This window comes from Pyxicephalus adspersus, chromosome 7 (genome assembly GCF_032062135.1).
Source record: "Pyxicephalus adspersus chromosome 7, UCB_Pads_2.0, whole genome shotgun sequence".
Classification (NCBI taxonomy): Eukaryota; Metazoa; Chordata; class Amphibia; order Anura; family Pyxicephalidae; genus Pyxicephalus; species Pyxicephalus adspersus.
In genome coordinates, this window is record NC_092864.1 from 69,784,865 (window position 1) to 69,812,102 (window position 27,238).

At 35.3% G+C, this 27,238-nt stretch overlaps 1 protein-coding gene across 1 annotated transcript in view; it reads left to right on the forward strand.

The window, feature by feature from the left end:
* RBFOX1 (RNA binding fox-1 homolog 1) overlaps positions 1-27,238 on the forward strand; it is a 420,473-nt gene that overhangs the window by 309,928 nt on the left and 83,307 nt on the right. The window contains exons 3-7 of the mRNA XM_072418902.1: positions 6,961-7,104; positions 11,392-11,445; positions 13,479-13,571; positions 18,160-18,220; positions 22,254-22,307. Coding sequence (XP_072275003.1) covers positions 6,961-7,104; positions 11,392-11,445; positions 13,479-13,571; positions 18,160-18,220; positions 22,254-22,307 — 406 coding nt within the window. The remainder of the gene's footprint in view (positions 1-6,960; positions 7,105-11,391; positions 11,446-13,478; positions 13,572-18,159; positions 18,221-22,253; positions 22,308-27,238) is intronic.

Below are 27,238 nucleotides of genomic sequence, written 5' to 3' on the forward strand. Positions count from 1 at the left end.
TTACACAGAAGTACAGAAGTACACAGAGTCCAGAAAAATGCTGCTAATCATCGTGATTGTTGAAGCCAATAATTACCCGTTCTTTCTGTATGTTGCATCAAAACACCTATACAGACCAAATTTAATCATACACAGTGTTTTTATATTAGGTGTTTTAGCAGTAAACTAGGATAAGTACTCTGGAATTTTTTGGCAAAGTGAGCATATATTGTAATAAATTGTCAAAAACAATTATAAAATATGCAAAAGTGGAATAAGTCTTGATCCATTAACATAATGGGTATAATTAGACCAATTAACTAGACAATTTGAATCCCTGACTATATGATGTTAGAGGGTTCAATGGAAATATAATGTCTCCTGTCTCGACGCGTTTCGTCCCATAGGGCTTCCTCGGGGGATTTTGTAAACCAATAGGTATTGTATGTTGAAGGTAAATTTCAGAATACTCAGTGAGTGACAGTAGTTGAGATACCCAAATTACTGCATGGAGATCTGGCTGACTGGGGAAGGTTAATCTTTTCTAAACTGGATGTTAATCCCTCAATTTCTTGATAACAAAGGAGAGTGGCTTGTGAGAACGCCAAAGTACTTCCTGTGGTGGGAACAATACTGGTACCTTTCAACTGAACCCTTAGTAAATCAAGTAGAGGAATGATGTTTTCCTTGGAATCTAACCCTAGTTAATCGGAAGATTTTCTAATCAACTGCAACGTGTTCGCCATTTGTTTGTATGGTATCACTTTAAGGTCTTCTATGAATGTGTTCAGTTCTTCTCATTTCTATTGGAACGTTCAGCTCTGTTGAATATATTTTATAGATCACCGTTAATTTGTGGGCAATGTTTGAGTTGGGGTATAATGAAAGGGCAGTTCGACCGCGGCCAGTCAAAAATAGTTTTTTTTAAAAAAGTGAAATTTCTCAATTTAGGTACGCTTTAAGTTTGAAAATGAAGCCAAAGGGTCTGTTTATAAGAAATTAAAAATTTGCTAAACATTCAAGAATCTTCCAGGCCCAGGCGTTTTCAATGATAGTGACTGGTTTACCCCCAGAGAATGTTGGTGAATGTCAGTGTCATTGTTTTTAAAAACAGACTCTTGAATGATTTAAGTCAGTTTTATTTGCACATAACTCTTGAAAGTTAACACATTTATGAAAGAATGTTTACTAATTTAGATTTAATTAGTACATATTGTACTAATTATAGTAAATAGTATATAGTACATATTACTATATATAATTTGTACATATTGCTTTATGTTAGGTTGCATAAATTGACAATTATTGACAATTTATTGTTTTTTGTTGTAGGGATAATAAGGCCATGCCTATTTAATGGGCTGCCTTATATGTTGGCGCTATTCAATTTTAGACAGAGCAACTGTGAAACAATCCTTTACAGCTCTCCTTTATATTTACTTTCCAAATTTTATATTCACCTGTTTAAAAAATGTTTCTGTTCAAAACATGAATGAACTAGAAGAAGATGAGTTAAGGTAGACATATGTTATTAGTGGTATATTGTCGGTCTTTAAGAATAGTTTGAATTTTTTCAGACATCATTTTCACATTGGTGTATAACAGAGATAAAAAGAGTGGTAACCACTCTTGTGATATAAAAGTAGGCACTTACATACTCAATAAAGTAGGGGTAGAATTTTGAGTGTTGGAATATTTAACTTTTATTAGGGTATTTTAATGATCTCCTAAAACGTATGAAATTTTTTCTTTACTATGCCAACCAGGATTTGTTTTTAGATACTTTTAATTGTTCAAAGAAAAACCTGGATTTTTAGGTCAAATTGATTACTTTTATTGCTTTCACCTCCAGAAAAGACAATAGGAAGACATAAATGTTCTTGCAGTTTTACATGTTATGTTGTAGTATATGATATTAGGATATGTCAAGTTCTTTGGGTGTATCTTACACATACTTCTTTTTTCTTATTAAAAACAGGCAGTTTCATGAGCCAAGCAATTTCATGAACACTCTATATGCTTATGAGTAAGTGATTTTCTTGTCACAGTGGCTACACAGTGAGTGGCTGATACAGTGCCCATAGCTCCCCAGACATTGCTCATCAATAATGTTCTAATATAAATACTTGTTTGTCGGATTTTTAAATTAGAAAGTTAATCTCAGCTGAGCACAAGAAGATCTGTAACGAGTCATGCAGAAAATGAGTGGACATGACCTTTTTGATGAAAATGACAAATGATAAGTCACACTTCAAGAGGTACAAAATTCATCGGTGATACAATTGCCAAACACGTGCTGTAAAAGAAATGAATGATTTGTTAAAATATATATATATTTTTATGTTCACACATAGAACATCTGTATCCTAACATACATTTGTAGGCATGCGAACTGAATATGTTTATGTAAATGCTCTGCTCAGATGTATGACTTTACACCGGTTACAGAATGTCAAGGTAACTACTAACATTTCATTTTAATTTTCTCAGTAAGGTGTACAATTACTGCAAGACATTTATATCAGTTGGTACACAGTTATACAACAAATCAAACAGAAAGTGGTCTTGAATTGTCTTGAATTATTATTCTACCAATATTTTGCTATCAATACGAAGTTTGAAAAAAGTTATAGAACAATTTGTTAAAAAAAAATAGTTTCTTATATTTATTTTATGACAATGTGACATACAGTGCCTTGTTATATTAATGTTATATTTTTGCAGTAGAAGTGTCACTGCTCGGCACACATAAGTTAAACCTTTCTAAATGTGCTTCTCTGTAGAAAATATCATTACTACTCAGCAGTTATGACACATTTTCTGTATATTACACAAAATGAGATGAAGAAGATGAATCCTAATACAACAAAGTAAACATCCTACTGATACACTGATATAGTAGTGTGTATCTGTCCAACTGTCTCCCATGGAAAATATCATGTTAATTAAGATCCCCTCGTGTAATTAAACACCTAGATGTATAAACAAAGCAATAACTTGCTGACCAAGACCAGGGACAAGTCAGCGTTCCAAATAAAGCAAGTGCCTCTATTACTGAAATCCACTGGGAGCATGTTGCAGACTCTTATTTTTACACAGTATTTACATATCGCTAACATATTACGCAACGCTGTACAAAGTCCATAGTCATGTCACTAACTGTCCCTCAAAGGGGCTCACAATCTAATGTCCCTACCATAGTCATATGTCATTTATACAGTCTAAGGTAAATTTTGGGGGGAAGCTATTTAGCATAACTGCATGTTTTTTGGTAAATGGGAGGAATTCAGAGTACCTGGAGGAAACACACGTAAACACGGGTTTAAACAAGGTGTCCTGGCCGAGATTCAAACCTGGGACCTAGCACTTCAAAGGCCAGGGTGTGAAACTCTGAGCCACCGTACTGCTGCAGGTTCAACTATTTCCGCTCAAGGTCTTATTTTGAAAGACTGCTGAAACCTATGTAAGAACTCATCATCCACCATAGTCATAAAACAGAACTTTTTTTAAAATGATAGGTACAATGTATGGCAAATCTAGAAACTAAAGGAAGGTTGTCTCAAACAGCAAATCTGGTTACCATAGAGTCATGTAAAAAATTAGGACACCCCATTAAATAATCAGTTCTTTTTTAAGAAATGTTCACATATCGATGACAAATCTTGTTTTTTTTACCTCTGGAAAGTAAAGTGATTTTATTGAATGCCTAAAAAAGGGTCTCAGAGTGGTGGGGTTATAGCTTGAATGGGCAAGTGGGTGCAGAAAAATACTGAAAGTGCAAACAAAAATCAAACAATGATATATATTTTTAAAATATTAGAAGTATGCAAAAAAGGCAAAAATATATTTTTTAAAAAAGTTAAATGCTAAAGCCAAACTTAAGAAATAGTCAAAAGTAGAAACATGGCTCAATGAATCCTCACATAAATTAATATATTGGGAAAGCTATTTGTTTTTTTAGAGATTATTTATGACCAACCACTTCTTTATATGTTATGAATAAAAAAATATGACATACAAAACAAAGGAAATGTAATAAATGTTAGTAACGGAGAAACAAACCAAGTAAGAGTCAATACAAGTAACAGGCTTGTCCAGCAATCAATACCATCAAACTTTAAATGTGAAACAAAAAAACAATAACAAAGCAACAACGGTGATCAGCAGGAAGATTCCCTTTGGAAATCCTGCAGAGTTTCATGGGATTCTGCTAAGAGTAACATATTTAATTAGCTATGGGAGGGACCTCTCACCTGGTAGGTGTTATAAGATAATGAACTGCCATATGTTGCTGGGGAGGTCCCAATAAGGCTATCAAGGGCCAAAGTGTTCTATGACCAATTTTATCTGTTATACCTATGATATTATTAAGGTTTGTATGTGTAAATAGATAGTGTAAAACATAATTGTGACTAGGGTTTTCAGTTAATAAATCATGCATAAGTTTACTCCTGCCTTACAATGATTTACTGCTCCTGCACTGTATAAAACACAGCAAAAAGCACTGGCTTCATGTACAGTTGACAATCGAAAATCTGGCCATCGATAATCCAGTTCCTTCAGTCCGGCATGAATTTCGGATAACATTTTCAATACAGGGACTGTAGTACACTGTTTGGCCACTTATGTTTTGATGGAGCTGTTCTGCAGAAACAGCTGTTAGGTCTTGCTTGCTACACTAAGAACATGCTGAGACATCCCTGCTGCCTGCTCCCTGGAACTGTGCCAGATGTCCGCGGGTGTTGGGAGAGGAAGCCTGGCCTGTGTATGGAGGAATGTCAACTGTAGTATGTAGAAAAACAAGATTAAATAAAAACAAGTAAAAACCCCTTGAAAGCCTTTCAGTTGTCTCTATAAAAGACTCCATATGTCACATACACTGGTTCCCCAGATAGTCCAATCAGATAAAGTTCCAACACTGTGAAGTCTAATCACTGAAAGAATTTGGAATTTTCACAGACAAAAAAAAAACACGCTCACTCATCCCTCCTCCAGATTAATGCTATTGCTTGGTAGACTGTGGAACAGCTTAGTAGACCATTCTGGTATTTCCAGGGGGCGACACTAAGACAAATCCTGTTTTTTTTTTTGTTTTGCACATGGTTGGGAATTCTTTGGAAGGTAAACTAAAAACACATTTATTAAGCTTATTAATGAGTGAATTGTCCCTTGCAAGAAAATAATACAAATAGTAAACTAACACGCTAAACTTTTTAGTAAATTGGTCCCTGTGTGTCTAAATACAAACTTTGACCTGTCGTGTCACAATTTAATATGTACAGGGCACACCAATATACCTAGAGCTTATCCATACTGCTGTGCTTTTCCTGTTTGTAAATCTCCCCATGATAACCAGCAGCTAATATGGCACTGGGATCCATCATTTTACACATCCCTGCTGTCAGTGAAGCCAGAGATGCTAACAAATCATTTCTTCATGCACTTTAGATGGGCTTAATCACACAGGCTGCTGATGGGTGATTCACTCGCAGTTAATGGGCAGTTATGGGTGGCTAAGCTCCTGCAGGCCAAACATTACCCACCCATCTACCACCCACCTGCCTACTCTATGCGTTAACATTGAATTTCACTTTAATAATAAAGCATACAGGCCGTGGTAGGTGGTCAATGAGTGATTATTGAGCCACTGCCAAGTGTACAGCTGCCTATAATTGGCCATTAACTGCGGATAAGCCACCCATCATGCCCTCATATAAAAAAGGAACTGGATAATATTTGTAGACCCAATGGTTTTCCAATATCAGTAATGAAGGGTAGCATACCAATAACATATTGATACAGGAAATAGATCTTATTGCTTTGGAGTGAGAAATTAATGTTTTTTATCTGTAAACTGAAACTGCTCACATTTACTATTTTTCCTTTATTTATTCCAAAAGTGTTAAAATTTGTGACACATTGAAATAAATTATTATTAAAAGTATTGTAAGTTCCAACTTATGTTCCATGTAGTTCTTGAACTAATGTGATAAGTTCTTCACTCGATGTAGTCACTAAATCTTTGTATGCTGGTTCAGACCATAGTGTAATTTGTGAGCTTGCTTAATTCAATGTTCATGCTTCTGTCTGATATACAATTGAAATAGATGTAGAGGTAAAGACTTTTTTTTAAGTTGCTGTCTATGTACCCACAGGAAAATTCCTGTCATTTCTTGTTCTAGAGACACAATGGGAAGTAAAGTGAAATCTTGCAGTGTTAGGCTATGTACACACATGCAATAATTGTCGTTGGAAAGGATCTTTCACGATACATTCCAACGACAAGCAGCTTCACGATGAATGAGTGCTGTATATACAGCGCTGTTCTACTCTATGGAGAGGAGAGGGGGAGAATGATGGAGCGGCACCCGACTGTGCTCTCTCCCCCTTCATTTCCATTACGATCGGTCTATCGCCCGTTGATGCCCCAGGATGGTCGTTCGGACGACCGGCACCGTACCCATGCAAGATTCTCATCCGATATCAACCGTGAGCCGAATATGGGACGAGAACCATTGCATGTGTGTAGCGAGCCTTACGGTGATTCTACACTTTTCTCCTCCATTGGACAGTTTTCCTTTATCTTCTTTTGAGCATCTCCAACATTTTGATCATTTTTTCCCCTTAGGATTTTTTCTTACAGATACACTTTATTAAATTATTAAATGACATGCCCGTTCCAGAGGCATTTTAAATCATTTGTATGCGATATTGTAAAACTGTGGAGAAGTGTAATTTGTATGTAAATATGTAAACATTTTGTGTAAAGCTATGTGCAATATGCTCGTAGTGCATAGATATAACAGCAAAGCATTTCTATACTCTTTATTTTACAAACAATTAGCATTAGTTCCATCCATTTTGTCTAAGTTATTAAAATGTAACAACGCTGTTGGAATTCTGACCTAAGTAAATGGATAAATTATGCAAATATGATTAACAATTACAGTTTTCATTAAATCTTTTTTCTTTTAATTGCAGCAAACAGATGACTCAGCACAGACTGATGGCCAACAACAGACACAGTCTTCTGAAAACACAGAAAACAAAACACAGCCGAAAAGACTCCATGTTTCAAATATTCCTTTCAGGTTTAGGGATCCAGATCTTAGACAGATGTTTGGGGTAAGTCTAAACTCCTTTAAGCTGATTCACTGAAAAAAGAGACTGCTCACCTGAGTGAATGTTTACTTTGCAATAATGACTTAAAAGCCAACATTGATTTATTTTTTTTAATTTCATTTAATTTGTTTATGTTAATTTTATGTATGGAGCCCTCTGACCACAGAAAGGGGAGACAGTGAGCATGTTCAATCCCAATGTTTATATCAGACCTATGGAAGCCTATTGGGCGTAAGAGAGCAGCAGAGGAAGAATAGCCCCCCTTGTCTATGCCAGATACCATGCTTCCTTGCAGTGGGCCTTATGTTGTGGTACAAGACCTAATCCATGAACATGTTCCCCAAAATGGATATGGGGGTCTGACTGATTGGAATGTGGAGCCCCAGATATCTCTCCTATCTAAGGACCCTGAGGAATTGGGGTCTCCTTATTATGGCCATCTAGACTCCAATAAGCCCCGCCAATAGACCCCCATAAACATTTGGGGAATAGTTTGCAGGGATGTATGTCTGGTATTGACAGAATTACTATTGATGACTAATACATTTCTTCAGTATTAGAGGAAGACCATACCATTTTTTTAGACTTTTTTTTATTATTTTCAATTTTTAAATTAAAAAAAAAACATTATGAACAGATTTAAAAATTCCAAGCATGTTATTTTTATGTTGCAACCAGCTACCAAGTGTCCCCATTTTATACATTTCAAAAGATGTGGAATTTGTGAATTATTAAAAGTGTCATAGGGAACATGATTTGGGACAAAAATAGTTTTTGATGAAATTATTAGAAAGCTTTGGGCTACATTCTGATGCAAACAGCCGCCTTCATCACTTTAAATACACCTATTTCTGCCTACATTTTACTGTTTCCCTGATAAAAAGGCTTACCCCGAAAATAAGCCCTAGCATGATTTTTCCATATTTTTGAGGATGTTCGAAATATAAGCCCTACCCCAAGAATCAGCTACAATATATAAAAATACATGGACAAGAGGTGCCCATTTTAGGATACCGCTATTGCTAGACATGAGAATATGGGGCAAATGGTTCTGAATGAATTGGAGTCACAAGAAATTCAAGATGGAATTGAGGGTTTGGAGGGTTATGATGATGTTCCAGAATGTGATGACATGATTGTATTTGTATCTATAAATGTTGCTTTGTTCAAGAATAAATGTTGATTGTTGTTCATGAAAAAAAAAAGGACATCCTCTGAAAATAAGACCTAGTGCATTTTTTGGGGCAAAAATTATTATAAGACACTGTTTTATTTTCATGGAAACGGTAACTTTAATTTATAAAAAGAAAATGAAATGTTTTTACAAAGGCTTTAGGACATGTTCTTACAGGTTATTACAACCCTAGTATCTCATAATCCATACTTCCATACTTCCTGATTTGAAGTCCTTATGACTGGAGAAGATAGACAATCATAGGGGATCCAGTGTAATCCAGCAAACCTTCACTGGATCTGATTCAGGATTTAAAATATTTGTCAACTAATAGCAAAATATTTTTAAGAAATATATTCCAGGTTTGTTGGATTGCCCAGTTTCACACATGATAGTCTATCTTCCCCAGTCTTAGAGGGCTTTATTAAATCAGGGATCAGGGCCATTGTTTATGTTAACATGTGAAACTTGGACAGCGGAGAGGCGGACAATTATTGTAATTTTCATTTTGTAGGAGTGTAAAAGGTGAATCATGTTTTGGTTCAAGTCATTTTTTTAAACTTTGTGATCCTAAGTTTTTCGGCAGCGGTAGTAATGACAGAGGTATGGATGTCACTGGGTTCAAATGATACTAAATACCAATGATGGAGAGCCTTAATAAATCAGGCCCAATGTGTAACCTGGGTGTTTGGGTTGTTTTGGCATGCTCAAAAATTGGGTAATACCCACATCTAGCTCATTATTACTACACAGTATTTATATAGCGCCATCATATTATGCAGCACTCTACAAAGTCCATAGTCATATCACTAGTTATGCTTTAAAGAAGCTCACAATCTAATGTCCCTACCATAGCCATATGTCTTTATTACAGTCTAAGGTCAATCTAGGGGGGAAGCCAAATACCCTACTGCATGTTTTTGCAATGTGGGAGGAAACTGGAGTACCCGAAGGAAACCCACACAAACACAGGGGAACCTGCAAACTCTAAGCAGATAATGTCATGGTTGAGATTCGAGCCTAGGACTGCAAAGACCAGAGCACTTACCTCTGGGCCACTGTGCTGCCAGGACCACCTAATCAACAAAACAGGATTGTTGCCCCTTGCACCCTGGAAAATAACACTATAAATGATTGAACACAGATGAAAGTAATGTTACCTCAACAAACAATGATGTCACTGCAGTAACTCCTTCATATCAGCACCCCAACCCCTAGTAACCAATTGCCTGACCTTAACTGATAGCAGTTGCTTAAAATAAAGTGTTGTATTCTATAGAAGCCAGCACACAGTACTGCAGTACTACAACCTTCATTATGAGTGTTTTCAGTATAGGAGCCCATATCTGCCATCGATAAGATCTTCCTGAATTGTAGCAATGACTGCAGCACTGTAGCCCCCAGAAAGTCATGACCACAGTTCTGAAATCCCATTGAAACATAAGACAACAGTGAAAAGAACCCTTTACAGTTCGGATATGTCTACAGCATTAATCTATACATGCCCAAGCACTCAATACATAATATTGTGTTATTTCTTAGCAAGTGGCAGCACAATCCTAAACAGAGAGTGGTAAGTCACAAGCTGAAACTCAATGTAGCCAATAAAAATGTATTGCAACCAATTTTCACTGCTTTCTAAAAGCTACATTTCTGTGACCATTTATTTTTATTGGTTACAAAGGTCTTTGGTGTAGTTGTCACCAGTTACTAGAAATGATGGTGACATTGTAATGGATTTCTAGCAGTCATGATGCTTATGGTATCGATAGCCAAGGATTGGGTTCAACAGCTGCTACGGGTTGCGATGCCATCATCATAGATTACTATATTGTGATATAGTTGGTATTATTTGCTATATTATTTACCAGGTGTTAACTCCTTCATATCAGCACCCCAACCCCTAGTAACCAATTGCCTGACCTTAACTGATAGCAGTTGCTTAAAATAAAGTGTTGTATTCTATAGAAACAAGCACACAGTACTGCAGTACTACAACCTTCATTATGAGTGTTTTCAGTATAGGAGCCCATATCTGCCATCGATAAGATCTTCCTAAATTGTAGCAATGACTGCAGCACTGTAGCCCCCAGAAAGTCATGACCACAGTTCTGAAATCCCATTGAAACATAAGACAACAGTGAAAAGAACCATTTACAGTTCGGATATGTCTACAGCATTAACTTTATATGCTCAAGCACTCAATACATAATATTGTGTTATTTCTTAGCAAGTGGCAGCACAATCCTTAGCAGAGAGTGGTAAGTCACAAGCTGAAACTCAATGTAGCCAATAAAAATGTATTGCAACCAATTTTCACTGCTTTCTAAAAGCTGCATTTCTGTGACCATATATTTTTATTGGTTACAAAGGTCTTTGGTGCAGTTGTCACCAGTTACTAGAAATGATGGTGACATTGTAATGGATTTCTAGCAGTCATGATGCTTATGGTATTGATAGCCAAGTTATGGGTTCAACAGCTGCTACGGGTTGCGATGCCATCATCATAGATTACTATATTGTGATATAGTTGGTATTATTTGCTATATTATTTACCAGGTGTGAAAAGGGCTCCATCTATTGGTGGCCAACAATATTACACAAAAGATAATCTAGGCGAAAATTATCCAATATAGCCAACTCAAAACTACAAAATATTTTTACCAGTAAAAAAAGAGAAAAAATGTTTTAAAAAGAACACACTGTGAATGTATTTATTCACATATATTTTATTGGCATTTCTAGTGATTACTGTTTAGAATGTTAGCCACAATTTGTTCCCTAGGTTTATACTTGAGTAAAAGTATTTTCCTGTTTTTTTTTCATTTAAAAGTTTATGTATTGGTTTATATTTAAATCATGTCATATTTGAGTATATATTGTACTTGTCTGTATAACAATGTCCTTAAAAAACAGCCACTTGGAACATATATGCAGATGTTTAACAAATATTTGGGCAATAAATAATAATTAAATCAAATAAACAACAATTAAGGCATACATGCATCATGTTTTTAATGTTTATCTTACAATCAGCAAAATATGGAATTCAAATTGTGTTTTTAATATTTCAAAACAATGTTTTTCCTAACAATATTGTTTTCTTTCTCCTACAGCAATTTGGTAAAATCTTAGATGTTGAAATCATTTTTAATGAACGGGGATCAAAGGTAAGTCATAATTTATTTTTGGTCATTTTAGTCTGTAATTTTGTTTTTAATTGTTAAGAGTATGGAAAACAATGCTAATAAGATTTCAGTCATAAAAAATAGACACATCAGTATTAAAATTATTATTGATACCACCTAAAAGAAAATTATTATTTTACTATATAATATTATAAGTTCCTTTTCTGCTGCAGGCTCTTTACCTTGATTTTCCCCTGGTTGATCTGTAGTAATGCTTTCTCTTTCATTATATATATAGAGATATATATTGTTTTGATTGCCACATAAAAAAAATCATTGATTGATAGCCATACTGTAATTACCCTAAACTGGGGATCAGAAACTTTATTCACTGATCATAACTTTTCCAAGCTTTTTGACATTTTTAAATTTAGCTTATTTCATGACTATGGATCACTAGAAATCTAGCGGCAGATATGGGTTGCTTACTGGTAATTCATCTAAAAGTTCTTGACCTAACACCACCAATACCTATTGTAATGTTTCAAAGTGGTTAGCTTTTGCCACTTAAATCTGGCGATTGCTGGAATATTGGGAGGGAGTTTATAAAAAGAGACAATCTTCCTGTAAATGACATACCTTTAATCATTATTTCATAGGTAGGGCAAAAAGAAAAATTGCATTATTTGTTTAAAAATAAAATATTGATTTATTCTCGGGAACAGGCTTTTCTCCCCAAGATTACACAATGTGAACATTGTTCTCTTTTATATATTTGGCACAGTTTTATATAAATGCTTTTTTTAATAAGCAAATTGCTCATGTCAGACTACCACATTTTCTTTCAGTATATCAACAATCTATTTTATTTTTTTCAGAAATCATTAATGAAAATATTTATAGTAGGTGGCAAACATTTCAAGAAATATAAAGTTAACTACTTTATAATTCCATTTTATAGTGAATATATTGTTTTCCTTTTGGCTTTTGCATGCTTTCCTGTTAACTAGCAATAATTAGATTTCTCATCACAGAAAATAAGTTCATATTTTCAGAATAAAAAGGACTATTTGCTGAAAAAAAGGTATTTTCCGGTTTTTGAAGTGCAAGTTGGTAATATAATCTAATATGCTCTCAAGCAATTACCCTGTGTATTGCTCCAATTTACTCTTGTACAGAGTTTTTCTGTTGAGGGAAAAAATCCCTTCAGTTTAAGCCAGTGAATGCATAATGTGATTTGTATACATTTTCTTACTAGTAAATTTTACGGTCTGCCTATTCCGAGCAAATTATTTTTTTTTATTCATACTGAAATTGTGGAGGATAATGTCATGTCTGCAGATAACTCTATAAAAAAGGACATTCTCAGATATGGTCTTCCTATTTATAAAGAGGAATCAGAATTACAGAGAGAGCGACAGACAGACAGAGATATTTAGGAGCTTTGCGGCAGAAAGTGGACACTATCATATGTACAGTGTCCAACATTAAAAGACAATCAATAATATGACAAAACTTACACTAATAACAGTATAGGGCCATTTATGTGCAAATGAGTAATATATGACGCTATGTACATTGCTATACATTCAAGGGAGCTGTATTCAGGGCAAGGGCAATCTAGGGTCCTCCTGTTATCCAAGAGTTGAATATTTTCATAGGGGGACACTTTATTTTCAGGGGGACACTTTATAACTTTTTTTAATGTTTTATAACATTTTTTTTAAATGTTTATAAAACATTAGGCATTAATACCTTCATAGGTAAGCACACTTTCAGCACCAGCATGGGCTTACCCATATTTATACCACTTTTAGAGTTTTTTTGGCAAAGTACAATATTACTCCATTCACTCGACTACATTGAAAATCACTTACAGAGTGATAATTCACTTTGCAAAGTGAGCAGCATAAACTCATTTAGAAAATTACTTACTTTAGTAAATTACCCAATGACTATTCTCATTTGAACCAAACAGTGTAACAAATTGAAAAACAAAAATAAAGTAATAAAAAAAAACTACAAAACTGAAATAGTATGCATATTATTTGTTTTCTTTCTTCTCTTGCCTTTAGGGATTTGGTTTCGTAACTTTTGAAAATAGTTCTGATGCGGACAGGGCGAGGGAGAAATTGCATGGCACAGTAGTAGAAGGCCGTAAAATAGAGGTGTGTATAATATATTTCAACATATTTCATCATTTGCTCAACAAGGGAGCTGTATTCAGGGCAAGGGCAATCTAGGGTCCTCCTGTTATCCAAGAGTTGAATATTTTCATAGGGGGACACTTTATTTTCAGGGGGACACTTTATAACTTTTTTTAATGTTTTATAACATTTTTTTTAAATGTTTATAAAACATTAGGCATTAATACCTTCATAGGTAAGCACACTTTCAGCACCAGCATGGGCTTACCCATATTTATACCACTTTTAGAGTTTTTTTGGCAAAGTACAATATTACTCCATTCACTCGACTACATTGAAAATCACTTACAGAGTGATAATTCACTTTGCAAAGTGAGCAGCATAAACTCATTTAGAAAATTACTTACTTTAGTAAATTACCCAATGACTATTCTCATTTGAACCAAACAGTGTAACAAATTGAAAAACAAAAATAAAGTAATAAAAAAAAACTACAAAACTGAAATAGTATGCATATTATTTGTTTTCTTTCTTCTCTTGCCTTTAGGGATTTGGTTTCGTAACTTTTGAAAATAGTTCTGATGCGGACAGGGCGAGGGAGAAATTGCATGGCACAGTAGTAGAAGGCCGTAAAATAGAGGTGTGTATAATATATTTCAACATATTTCATCATTTGCTCAAATATGTGTTATTTGTGTAAAATTGAATTTGATGTCTGTGTTTGTAAACATTTGTCCCCATTTTTTTTTTGTTTTCTCCAATTTCTTGTTCTTATGAATATTATTGTTTTAATTATTTCTTGGTTTAGCATTTTTATTATTTTTATTTTGGTTACACTAAATACAATAACTCTTTTACCCTTTTAAAAAGTACACATTTTAAGATTTTACGTCAATATTTTGCCCAGGTTTACTGATAAAAATGTATCTTCTCCAGCCTGGGAGAGCTTTAATAAATCAGGTCCAGCATATCAGTAAAAACACATCATACCAACTGTGAAACACGGTGATGGAGGGGTGATGATTTGAGCTTGCTTTGCAGCCACAAGACATGGCCTCCGTGAAGTCGTTGAGTTGATCATGAACTCCTCTGTATACCAAATTATTCCAGAGTCCAATGTAAGGGCATTCTATGCCAGTAGTGTTCAACCTTTTGGATGTCATGGACCACTAATTTCATTGACTCCAGACCGTGTATGTGTGGGGAGCCGTGTCTCACTCAAAGGGGCAGACACTTCCCCCAGACTGATGTCATGATGCCAGAATCTGCCCACACTCCCATCGCAAGTCTGAGCCTTGGTCCATATGGGAGACATGGTCCAAAGCTCTGGCAGTTGCATCCTTCAGGAGAAGGACCCCACTGGTTGGCGACCATGTTCTATACCACAGCTAAAGCTTAGCCAAAACTGGGTCAGGTCAGCCCAACATGATCCCAAGCACACCAGATTGTAAATATTGGTAAGTCTATCAACAAATAGTTATGAATAAAAAATTTAACCTGATAAAATATTCACTTTATTGCATGGCTCTTCTGCTAAGGTCCCTATAAAATCCATAACTGACCCCCATACAATGAACCAAAGCATTACAATACCCAGGTTATTTAAAAAAAAATCAGAATAGTACAAAAACATCAGTAAAATTCTCCTAATATAAAAGAAGTTTTATTTCTGATAATAAATGAGCTGTATAGTAATAGGTGATAAATATAAAAACACATAAATGTTTCTTTTAATATGATTATACCTCTAGAAAAGTAGCTTATTAGACCATTAGACCCTGGGGAGTAAGGCTGCGTACACATGTCAATGGTTCTTGTTCGTTAATCGGCTCAGGACCAATACCGGACCAGAATCTGGCATATGTACAACGTTAGTCACTCGTCCTGGCGGATCCACGCACAAGGAACAAACGTATTGAAAGTGAAGGGGGGAGAGCGCAGTGGGGTGCCGATTCGTCGTTCTTCCACTCCCCTCTCTATAGAGCAGAACGGTGCTGTACAGCGCTGGTTCATGCATCGTGCAGTCATTTGTGGTTGGAAAGGATTGTGAAAAACTATTGTTGCACTTGTGTACAAAGCCTAGGTTTCTTAGGATTATAAATCCAAGTTGTTTTTTTTTTTGGAGTAGCAATCTCTCTATATTGCCTCCATGAAATTTTTCTAATACTATAAATTGAATGACAGATCGATTAAAGCAATGGCAGGATCACCTATGTTTAACTAGAGTAGTACAGCTTGACAATCGAAAATCTGGCCATCGATAATCCGGTTACTTCAGTTTTCTGGCATGAATTTCGGAGCACATTTTCAATATATGTACTGCATTACACTGTTTAGCCACTTATGTTTTGATGGCGCTGTTCTCCAGAAACAGCTGTTAGGTCGTGCTTGCTACACTAAATACACGTTGAGACATCCCTGCTGTCTGCTCTCGGGAACTGTGCCAGTTGTCGGCAGGTGTGGCGAGAGGAAGGCTGGCCTGTGTGTGGAGGTGAGTATACCTTCAAAAATGCCAGATTTCTGAATGTCAACCTTTAGTAGGAATAATATTTTTTATTTACTATATACATGTACTTAAGCTTGTCGGCGTTGTTGGTGCTTAGTCTTATCAATGTAAAAGGCCCACATATACATAAAATCAAACTGATCACCCTATTTGTGGAACAATCGGTGAAATAATATGAAAAATGTCTTCTCATTTGATAACCTGTTGGTCCTATACCCAAAAGCAATGAGCACATAAACTGCATTTATGTGCTGAAGTTCGTAGGGAGACCTCTTTTCTGTGTGGCTTTATGAATAATACTAGATAATATACCTTGACTAGAGGGTAATCATTTATAGGAAATTTATTGATAAGTATGAATACTTTTTATAATATTTTTATTTTATATATTTTTTTTTAATAATATTTTTATTTTATTTTATATAGAGTACAATTATCTGCGAAGTACTTCTTATTAGCATTAGAAAAGCCTTCTGAAGTTTAGTCAGCAGAGTCAGATTTCCCACAAAGCCACCTATACCTACACCCAGTAGGATTGAAGCTGGTGCGTAATTCATCTTTACACCACATCTTCCATGTGTGGTGTATTTTAACCAAGTTGACAACTCCTGTCCACAATAAAAAGCCTTTTTTTGTGGTAGTAACTAATGTCAGGAAGACTTCAATATTGTTTATTATTATCTTGGGCATGGGTAAGTGAAAATACATGTAATGCAAGCGGATGTGGACCCACTGTGCCACTGACTGGGTATGCTCCATAGGGGCGTAACTAAGCCGCTACCAGGTCTTCACTAGAGCCTCTGATGGTGAGGATAGGCTTGGGCCGCAGGGTAGCTGCCAGGTGCCACTCCAGAGCAATCCCCGGGTCAGTGGTAGCTAACCACAGGAGTCAGGGTACTCGGTGCAAGCACCGAGGGGCTTGCGTGGCCAATAAGGTATAGGAGAGGTAGTAATTAAACAAAATCCGTGAACAAGATCCGAGGTCAAAGTCAGGCGTCAATCAGGCAGAAGTCCATACACAAAGGTCAGGGTCAGGCGGCAAACAGAAAAAGTCCAAGGGTTCGATAAGCAAGGTCCGGTACACAGAAAGGCAGACAGAAGAAGCACCTTTGCACTTGGAGTTAGACAAGCTAAGACAATGAGTTTGCTCAGGCAACTTCCTGTAGTGGGAAGTGCCTTTAAATACCAGCAGAGCTCCAGCCATAGGCTGAAGAAACAGAGGGCCTGTATGTGTTACCTCATAGATGAAGAGAGACACACCCATACCAGCTCAAACACCAGTGCAAGTCTCCAGCAGGAAGGAAACTCTGGCATGGAACACAGGTAGTGGGGTTACGCTACCTGAAAGATAGGACCCTGCGCCTGTGCCTGCAATTAGGAGCAGCGGCGCCGGCACGACCTGGAGGGTTAACAATACAACCGTATGCACTTTACACTTAAGAATTTACTTCCCTTAATTATTTAAACTCATAGATTTTTCTTTAAAGTAATAAAAGCCTGTTCACTTAGCACAGAGATTGTCTACTTTGTAAAATAAATGTTCCCTGAGCTTTGTAAACTACATGAAGGCACATACTGTAAATACCCCAAATAAATTACATTTAGTTTAAAATATTACATATTCTGTTCTGCATGTTGTTAAGTGCCAAGCTCTGTCTTTCTGACATTTTTGTGTTTTATTCTTCCCATAAACCTTCATGTTCAAACCTGCTGTTGGCAGTTTTTTGTTTTCAATATTTCCTTTTTACACTTTATGTTGCTTTATATAAGGCTCTTTTATTGAGTTCCATATTTATCATTTCAGTGGGTTCTCATAGAATACAAACATGCTCCTGAATTTTAAATTATTCAAAACCTTTTCATTTGCTTCTAATGTCTCTTTATTAATTTTTAATTGATATGTATTGCTTTTTTGAAATAATTTATTCTGGTGCAATAACAAAAGTAAATAGAATTACAATTTGTTGCGTTTTCCTGCTTTTTTTTATAAATATTTAAAACAACCATCATAAATGTTACTTTTATAGAACAGTTCAAATGCATGAGAAGTGAACATCTGATCAGATATTAGCAATAACTAATTCAGATTTTTTTTATGCTTAGGTTAATAATGCTACAGCTCGTGTGATGACAAACAAAAAGACTTTGAATCCATACACAAATGGTAAGCTTTTCTTTTTCCACCTCTTAAAATATCGTTTTGATTTTTAGAATCTAGCAACTGTATTAATTGACAGACACACATGCAAACACTACAAGACACTGATGAATTACTGAATAGAAAAATAATTAAATTAGTGAGTGATTGACTTAATAGAGTACATATTATGCAAAACCAATAAAGCTGTATTCACTCCAATGACTGGACTGGTTTAGAGTAAAATTCAATAAATCGAATTTTCAATTTACCTGGCTCTGAGTGTTCAGAGTAAATGCAGGCCCAGGTGGCTTACAAATTACACCCTTGTGAAAATCACTAAGGCCAGGTGTTTCATTAAAATTTTTCATTTAATTATGTTTAAAGATGTATTGGAATTTTTAAAAATTTAAAGTCTTATTTTGAAGTACAGATTAAAAAAAAAAACTCCGGTTCACATTCAACCTTTCATAAAGTTTCTGGCAGATCTTTAAAATTTCCAAAAATTCTGATAGGTATGTTGCCAAACTGCCAATCAGACGATCTTCTAATATGGTTATACAGCTTATAATTTTGGTGCTTTACATTTATGATACGTTGCTTGTGTTGTTTGTTAACATGTATTAAATGAACACAATTTTTTTTTATTTTACATTATTATCTTGTTGATTTAAAATTCTCTTAACCCAATCGGGGTATGCATATGTCAGTCTTTTAATCTATTCTGGGTACCCTGGTAGCTCCTAATAGTGACATGAATAAAGCCAGATTGGCAATAAACTGTGCTGGCATAGTGTGAAAATTAACAGAATCAGCACATCAATATTCAGTAGGGCTGTTAAATTAATAGGTCCTGGTGACTCACCCTCATTGAGATGACTCTTACATTTAAATTCAGAACCTATGTAAAATATTAACTAAGTTTAGCACATACTTAGAAATGGCACAGTCAGTGATATTGAATAAATACATAAGCAGTAGAAAAGAGCACTGATTTCTCTAATGACCAGCCATTTGCAATAGCAAAATGTCAAAGAATAATTGACATTTAATAGATCGAGACAAATATAACTATTACCACCCACAACAAAAAGCTTACCTACATAAATGAAAACACCAGGCTTGGTGGCAGTTCTTCACTAAGAAAGTGACATTAGCTCTTCTCACACATGATTAACCCACACATTTATGAGCCAGCACATATCTTGCTGACAAGATAAAATACATTTTAATTGGTGTTATTTTTGTTATGATGAATTAAGTCTTTCCTATGTTAACTCAGGAAAAAAAAGTTTTTTAATACAGCTATCAGAAAATGTAGTGGAAAGGAAATTAAATTTGAAGGTGCTTCTCAGCTGTGTGCATCGACCTGTATCTGAGAAGACATTTCATGAACAAATTGAAGCTCTATTAGTGCAAGATATAGATCTCTTTGACTTCTTGACATATTTGTGTAAAGGATATGAGATTCATTAAAATATTATGTCTTTGGCAGCTTACAATACTATGATAGCTGCTTTCATTATTATAAAATGTATATAAAATACAAAAAAATATTTACACTTAAATTCATTTATTACACAATTTAAACATGTGTCAGCTGTCTTACATGCCAAAGAATTTGTTCTGTTCCGACTGCTTTGTAATGCAGACGTCCCTGCCTGACACTATGCAATAGGGTTTATTTACTAAAGGAATAAAGGCTATTTCCTTAGCTTAGTTCAGGCACATGCAAAGTCTGGCCCAGCGGCCAATTGCAGCCCGGGTTCAGATTTCCACCGACCCGCAGCCTCTGTCCTAAAACCAATAATATGCGGCCTGCCAGCACTGTTGAGAAAAATATAAAATACACTCGTACAAAAAAGCTATTTTATAATTAATTAGAGTTGATCAACCTACTGCAACCTCCCTTAATTATCGCCCCGCAACTCTGCGGCCTAATTGGCAGGGCGGGAGTCCCCATGTGTGCACACAAAATCACCTACGTCATTATAGTGGGCATGTGCTGTGCGGACCCGCACGGACTATGCCCATTCTTATTCCAAGAACGTGTTCTGCACTGAGCGCGCACTGACACCGGATTCCGTGCACAGGGAATCCCTCACGTGACCCTGGCGGGCATGTGCTGTGCAGGGCCCGCCCAGACCACGCCCACACCCATTCTGGTTAGTGTCCGGCCCCCACACATTTTCACATCACCAAATCTGGCCCTCTTCGCAAAAGGTTTGGACACCCCTGGCTTAGGTATTGAGATACAATTTGCTGACTTCAAAAATTTAACCGGATGCAATCAAGAATTTTTTTTTCCTACACTTCTTTGCATATGATTGGGTCTTATTTTTAATACTTCTTGTAATCCATGTGTGCACAACATACTAGTGATCAGTATTGATCCCTTGTGCTAATAGAAAAGTTGCCTCTCTCCTATCATCCCTTCCCCTATAACTTTGTTCATGTACAGGCCACTCATTGCTAATAAAGCTATTCCTTTCACACCCACCAGTGCTCAAGCTATTCTTCTACTTTACCCCATAAAGTAATTTATCTCCTGGTACTTTTTTCCATTCAAGCCACTCCTCCTCTGGGCAACCTCCCCTTATCATTTTGCACATGTACCCCAACCCTATATCTTCCCTAAATACATAGCAGATTCTTTGATTGCTGCTGTTATAAATAGATCTGTTAGATGAATAGATCTGTTCTGCTAGATAAAAAAAACTAACCTTTGTACTTCCAGAACACTTTTTTTCAATTCTCACACACATGTTCAATGCACAATTTAGACTTTGAAGCATACAGATGTTTTTTTTATAACAGATGGAAAGGGGTGACATATTACAGGCAAAGTAGTAGAGGGTGGAATGGAAACAACTTGGAGATAGAAGAAGAAACCAACTTTATCACACTTGTGTGCACAGACTAGGCCTTCGTGGAAGGGGAGCAGGTGCACATGAGCTAGATAGACCCACCTTTCCCAGGCTGCAGCAAACCACAGTGCACAAAAAAAAATCTTTTCTTTTTTTTTTTTTTTTTTGAAAATCCAGCACACCACAACACACAAATTTTTTCAATTTTTATCATTTAGACTACATACACACGCTAAACTATTGTAATTGGAAACGATTTTTCACAATCGTTTCAAGCCACGAATGACTGAAAGATGAACTGACGAGCGATGTACATACAGCATCGTTCTCTTCAATGGTGAGGAGAGGGGTGAGAACACACAAGCAACCCTCTGCTGAACTCGCCTCCTTCACTTCTATTGGGGTCATTCATTGCCTGTCATTATTGGATCTGTCCTGACATCGCGCCACCTCTGTACATCTCAGAATCTCACCCAAGATAAGCCTCACCATTCGTATCGGGCAAGAATTAACTGACATGTACATAACATTATTGAGCATTGTGGCCGTTTTGTTTTGCAAACATTTTCACAAACATCATGGTATATACAAAATGAATAGCACCAACTTTTAATTTTACAGGTCCTGTGCTTTCAGAAACTATATGGTTGGGGGGGGGGGATTGATAAATTTTAAACCTATAAATGAATAATTGATAGGGTTAAATGTGCTCATATGTATTTTTCAGACAGCTTCTTTTTTTGTCACTCTAAAATAGTTACCAAGTCTTCTTCAGCAGTACTTATTTAAATACATAATAACTAGCAGATCTAATGTCAGTTGTCTCTTCTATTTTAACCTTTCCTAACGGCAAAAACTATCTCTTACTCTAATGCTACCCACTTAAAAGCTATTTTTTTTCTTACCACAATACATATGCAGTTTTATTACACCATTGTATCATGGTTCATAGCTACAGTGTTAGATTATTATCCATGCCTAAATAAACAGGGTATCCAGTAAATAAATATTAGTTTCTGGTAATTGCTATCTAAGTCTATTGCTTCTATTAATGTTTATACAATAAGTTATTTTAAAGCTAAGTTGATACCTATAAAAATGTTATTAAGTAGTTTCTTATCATTTTCATTATTTTCAACATCATCATCTCTTATCCAGTTTATTCATAACGTCATTGTATATTTGTGTTTTAGGGTGGAAGTTAAATCCTGTTGTTGGTGCAGTTTACAGTCCTGAATTCTATGCAGGTAAGATTTCAAAGATTATGGAATCGACATTTCTTGTTCTTATCTTATGGTGGCTATTGAATTTAATTTTAAATGCCACCAAAACTCAACTACAATGATTTATTTTGATGAAATGTATCTCACGGTCACAATATTTGGTAGTTAATAGGAACATATGTAGCGCTGCGGCATTAACTTTCAGCAATGGGTGTTTTCTAGAGCACAGTTTACATTCTACAGCGAATGATAAAATTTGTAGGAGGCAAAAGCTGTGATTTGTTGTCTCTGAGCCAGATTCATTGCTTCACACAATACTTACCTTTAAGTGTGACTAACAGGCAGAAAAAGAATTGGGCAGTGGATGCATAAAATGGTTGTATGTACAGTATATGATTTATGATATGTGATTTATCATAATCGGTATTTTTTTGTAATTTATAATATTACACAAATGTAATATATTATTACACAAATTTATAAATCTTACAAAAATTGCACTTTTTTTTATTCTGAGGTCTCCATGTAGTTGGCAGCTTCTAGGTGATCACTTGGGAATGAAAAAATGCCTTGTATATGAATTGCATGCAGCTTCAGCTGACAGCAAAGTAAATTGTTATCTTTAGGAACCACCCTGCAATCTGCAGGAGCCATGCGCAAACAATGTTTTGCAACTTCTCTGATTCAGTTTGTACCACAATTAAGCCTGTGGTCTGAATTGGCCCCTACTTAACTTTTTATATAAACATTATATATATGTTTTCTATCTGAAAGTGTTTGAAAAGCTAAACCAATTAATAAACTAACTATAAACATAGTGAATAGAATACCTTGAAGCTTTGTTTGTGAAGCTAACAATTTGTAATGAATTAAATATGAAAATATTATGCTTACAAAAACTTTTCATTTGCTGTTTATATCTTTAAGCCTTTTCAGGATCATTTGATCAGAATATATAAAACATGTGTGACATAGTAGGGCGCTACTTGAGAACAATCAGTTTAACTAGATAAGAACCTAAATTGCTTCTGGCCATGAAAAAAGGGTATTTATACGACAGAACTGTACAGATTATTATCACTTCAGCTGCAAGATATATAGAGATGTTAAACATTTAAATAAGATTGGCTATTACCAAAAGATGATTGCGTGTTTTTTTAACCTTACAAAATAATAAAATAACAAAATGTGAAATAACAGAGTATGCTAACTTATAAGAGGGTAATAGTATTAAACATTTTTTTTCTATGGCAAAGAATCATTACATTTCAAAGAGCACTTGGCCATTAGATTTTTTTCAAAATGCTTTGGATTACCTTCTACAATGACACAGTTAAAGTTGTAAGCAATTTAGAAAAAAAGTACAATTTATAGCGATTGTTCCTGTAAGCAGTGAGGGCTTATCACAAGAAAAATTAGTCTCATACTTTAAATATTAGTCATTACTACAAGTAGTCCCCGGGTTACATACGAGATAGGAACTGTAGGTTTGTCCTTAAGTTGAATTTGTATGTAAGTCGGATCCGGTACAATATTTTATTAAATGCAATTAGGACAGATGTTTGTCTCAACATATTAGGCAGCGTGGTATCACTTACTGTAAAAAATTCTCACTGTGATTTAATCACAAACAAAGCAAAAAAATAAAAAATCTTTATGGAGCCTAGAAATTCATTAACATTTGGAGTGAGCTGTGCTTTAAAATGCAAAAATAAGAAACTGCAGAGTTTGTCTTGGTCATTAAAGAGTTAAAAGAGGTTGCAGAAAAAGCTCATCCCCCTAAGATCACCCACAACCTCAGCTGTGTTTAGCAAAATATTTCTTCTACAAGTCATGCAAATCGCACCCCTCCAGGGAGCAGGGAAGCCCCCTTCATATTTAGGAGGCGTCCGTATGTCGAATGTCCTTAACCCGGGACTACCTGTACTTGAATATTGGCTGAGAATTTCACTGCTACTAAAAGCTAACTGACTTTTGTTTAATTTACTAAATATATATTTATATATAAATAAGAATTAGGTTGTGTATCTTGTATGTAGCACTGCTATGGACTCATTTGGGCTTACATCCTTAGTAAACAGGTTCGATCTTCGTCCTCCCGTTTTCCTTTTCAATGCCTCTCTCCTCCTTCTCTGAACTCATTTTCAGAAAAGTACTTCTATTTTAATTTTAGGAGTACTAAAATAAGCACATTCAGCATCACCTATTTTATTTCTGGTAATTCATACTATATGTTTAGATTTCCTACTTTCATTCGTGGTTCTTTGGCAGTCAGTGGGTGGGTACTGCCTGAAGGTTGGGCGGAGAGACAGGTGCCTGGGTAGGGGGGTGGGGGGCAGGAAAGGGTGTGAAAGGCCGGGAAAACATGTCAGTTCTGCTCAGTTGCCCACTGCTGGCTATGGCCGCCACTGAATGGAAGTACTGTATACGTTTACATTTTTAAGAGGTGTGTGGTCTGTATTAGTTTTTTGGCGTTGGTTGTTTTAGTTTGGGACATATATCCTAGGGTTATTTTTACATATAATGTTATATATTTTGTGGTGACTATTTGACAGAGAGGAGTAGTGGATATTTGGTAGAATTATTTTCACTGTGAGTGAAAGTTTTTTACAGTTATGGGAAATGAAGTAGTTAAAGACATACTTCTCTGAAACCCCAAGATTATCTATCAAAAAAAAACATCGTAAAACAGGATTTAATTTGCTGCTATAAAATAAAAAAAGTAAGTAGTTTTCCTGATTTCCTAAGGCATACATTTACTACTATTTTACCTAGAATAGCTATTTATATTTTATGATTATAGAACTATATCAATCAAGTGAGTATAAAAGAAAACAAAAAACAGTGTACATTCAAACAACAATATTGGCATATAACCACATAATCAAACAATGAAAGAGCCACTTTCTGTAGGAGACAAGCTCACATTTTCACAGCTCTTACAGTAACTGGTTCACCCAGCTTCACTGATGAAAGTGTATTCTCTCCAGCCTTGGAGAACTTTAATAAATCAGGGCCAATGTCTTATAAAGAGACCCCTTAGTGGGAACAGTCATTGAACATTGAGGATTTACCTTAATTTGGTGAAACTTCTTGTGCTAAAGGGAGTTCTTCTGTAAGTCAATAGGAATAGACACAAACAGGACAAATATTTCAAACTTTATGAACTTCATCCCTGATTGCGGAAGCTTTATCTCCAGTTAATGCACATTTTTAATAATATGAAAATTAATAGAGAGGAAAATGAGAGCAGGCTGATCAAGTTTACATGTTGATGTGTTTTCTTCAAAGAGTTTTTAGGTCTTATAAGTAAATACTTGCAAAATGCATTCAGTTAGCCATTAACTTCTGTATGGGATGTAAATGTCATGCACTGAACACAAGCTACATTCATAGACATGATAGTTGTATCTTGGAATTTGTGCTGTGCGCCAGACATATGTGTTGAGGTCTTATTTTAATATGAAACTTTAGAACATTATTATTATCATTATTCTTACAGATTTATTTAACTATTTTTCAGAATATGAGAGGGACTAGTGCTCATTCTATAAGATGAGCAGTGGCCATTTAGGAGCTCCTTTATTAAAGTAGATTAATCAAAAAATGAAGATAATTCCCTGTCTCTATATGGATATCACATCGGGATTAGAGCTGTTGCTTTTTTCATCATAGGAAAATACCTGTATAGTTTATGGTCCTACATCCCATGACATCTAATGGGATCTGATCTACTACTCAAAACCCCTGTATATATGTGATATTGGATGCTTATATTTGATATAACGTTTGGTATTTTTCCTGTGTAAAAATACAGTTTGAATTGCCGAGCAAAAAAAAACCCAGTTTTTCTTTTTTCTTTTTCACCTTTATTAAAGATAGGTTTTCAGATTCCAAATAAGCCTCTTGCCTGCAAACCCCAAAGACAACTTGGGATTTAAGTTCTGACAATTAGTCTTTCAAATAGGCTCCCCATACTGTTAGGAAAGGCTAGGGTCAGGTATGGCCAGAAGGTGGGGGCTACACACTCCTTACACCTTCCTATCGGGAACCCCCAATATTAGACTATAGTGTTTGCTTACTCAAATTTGTAAATTAATGAAAGTGTCACATTTTCAGGAATGGGGGTAACTTGATCTTAGCATTAGGATGACAATGACCTAAATTTAGAGGCAAACTAACCTCTGGCATGTTAAAAAAAAAACATTTTATACTTATACTTTACCATTAAACTACAAAAAAAACTACACACTTTTTTTGCGATAAGCTTGAAAAGTTGGCGGCTGGCTTAAAAGCTTGTGTTTATTGTTGAGTTTATTTTAACTGTCTCCAATCTATGTGCATTCTCGTTTTCAGATAATATATGAGTCGATATATAAATGTTTATGTTTCTGTATGTAGTTCATACTTAGGCATACATGAGCAAACTGTCACTGTGGATACTTAAATTCGAATTAAATACATTTTGTACATGGCTGGTACTTCTTTTTTTTGAATATATATATATATATATATATATATATATGTATATATGTATATGTATATATATATATGTATATATATTACTATAAAAATTAATCATGTTATTTTTTTTTTAATATTTTTGTTTAAATTTGCTTTGCAATATTTATCGTTTAAATTGAGACGTGAATTTATGTTAATCAGTGTAGCTAAGCATGGCTTGTTTTTTCAGTAGTAATTTTTCCAAAGTTGGCTTCCCTTTTAATGAGTTGCTCTATTTTACTGGCTATGTAAATGATGAAAAAATTGCCCCTTTGAAAATAAAGATGATGTATCTACAGGAAAACTGTTGATTTAAAGCACCTTTAATCTTCATAAATAAGTAAGAAAACAGAAGGTTATGCAAAGCTGTCAAGATAGGACTGATAAATGGCAAATTCACCTGTTCCTCAATTGCTGGTGAAGACACATGCTGCAAGGCTTAACCGCATTGT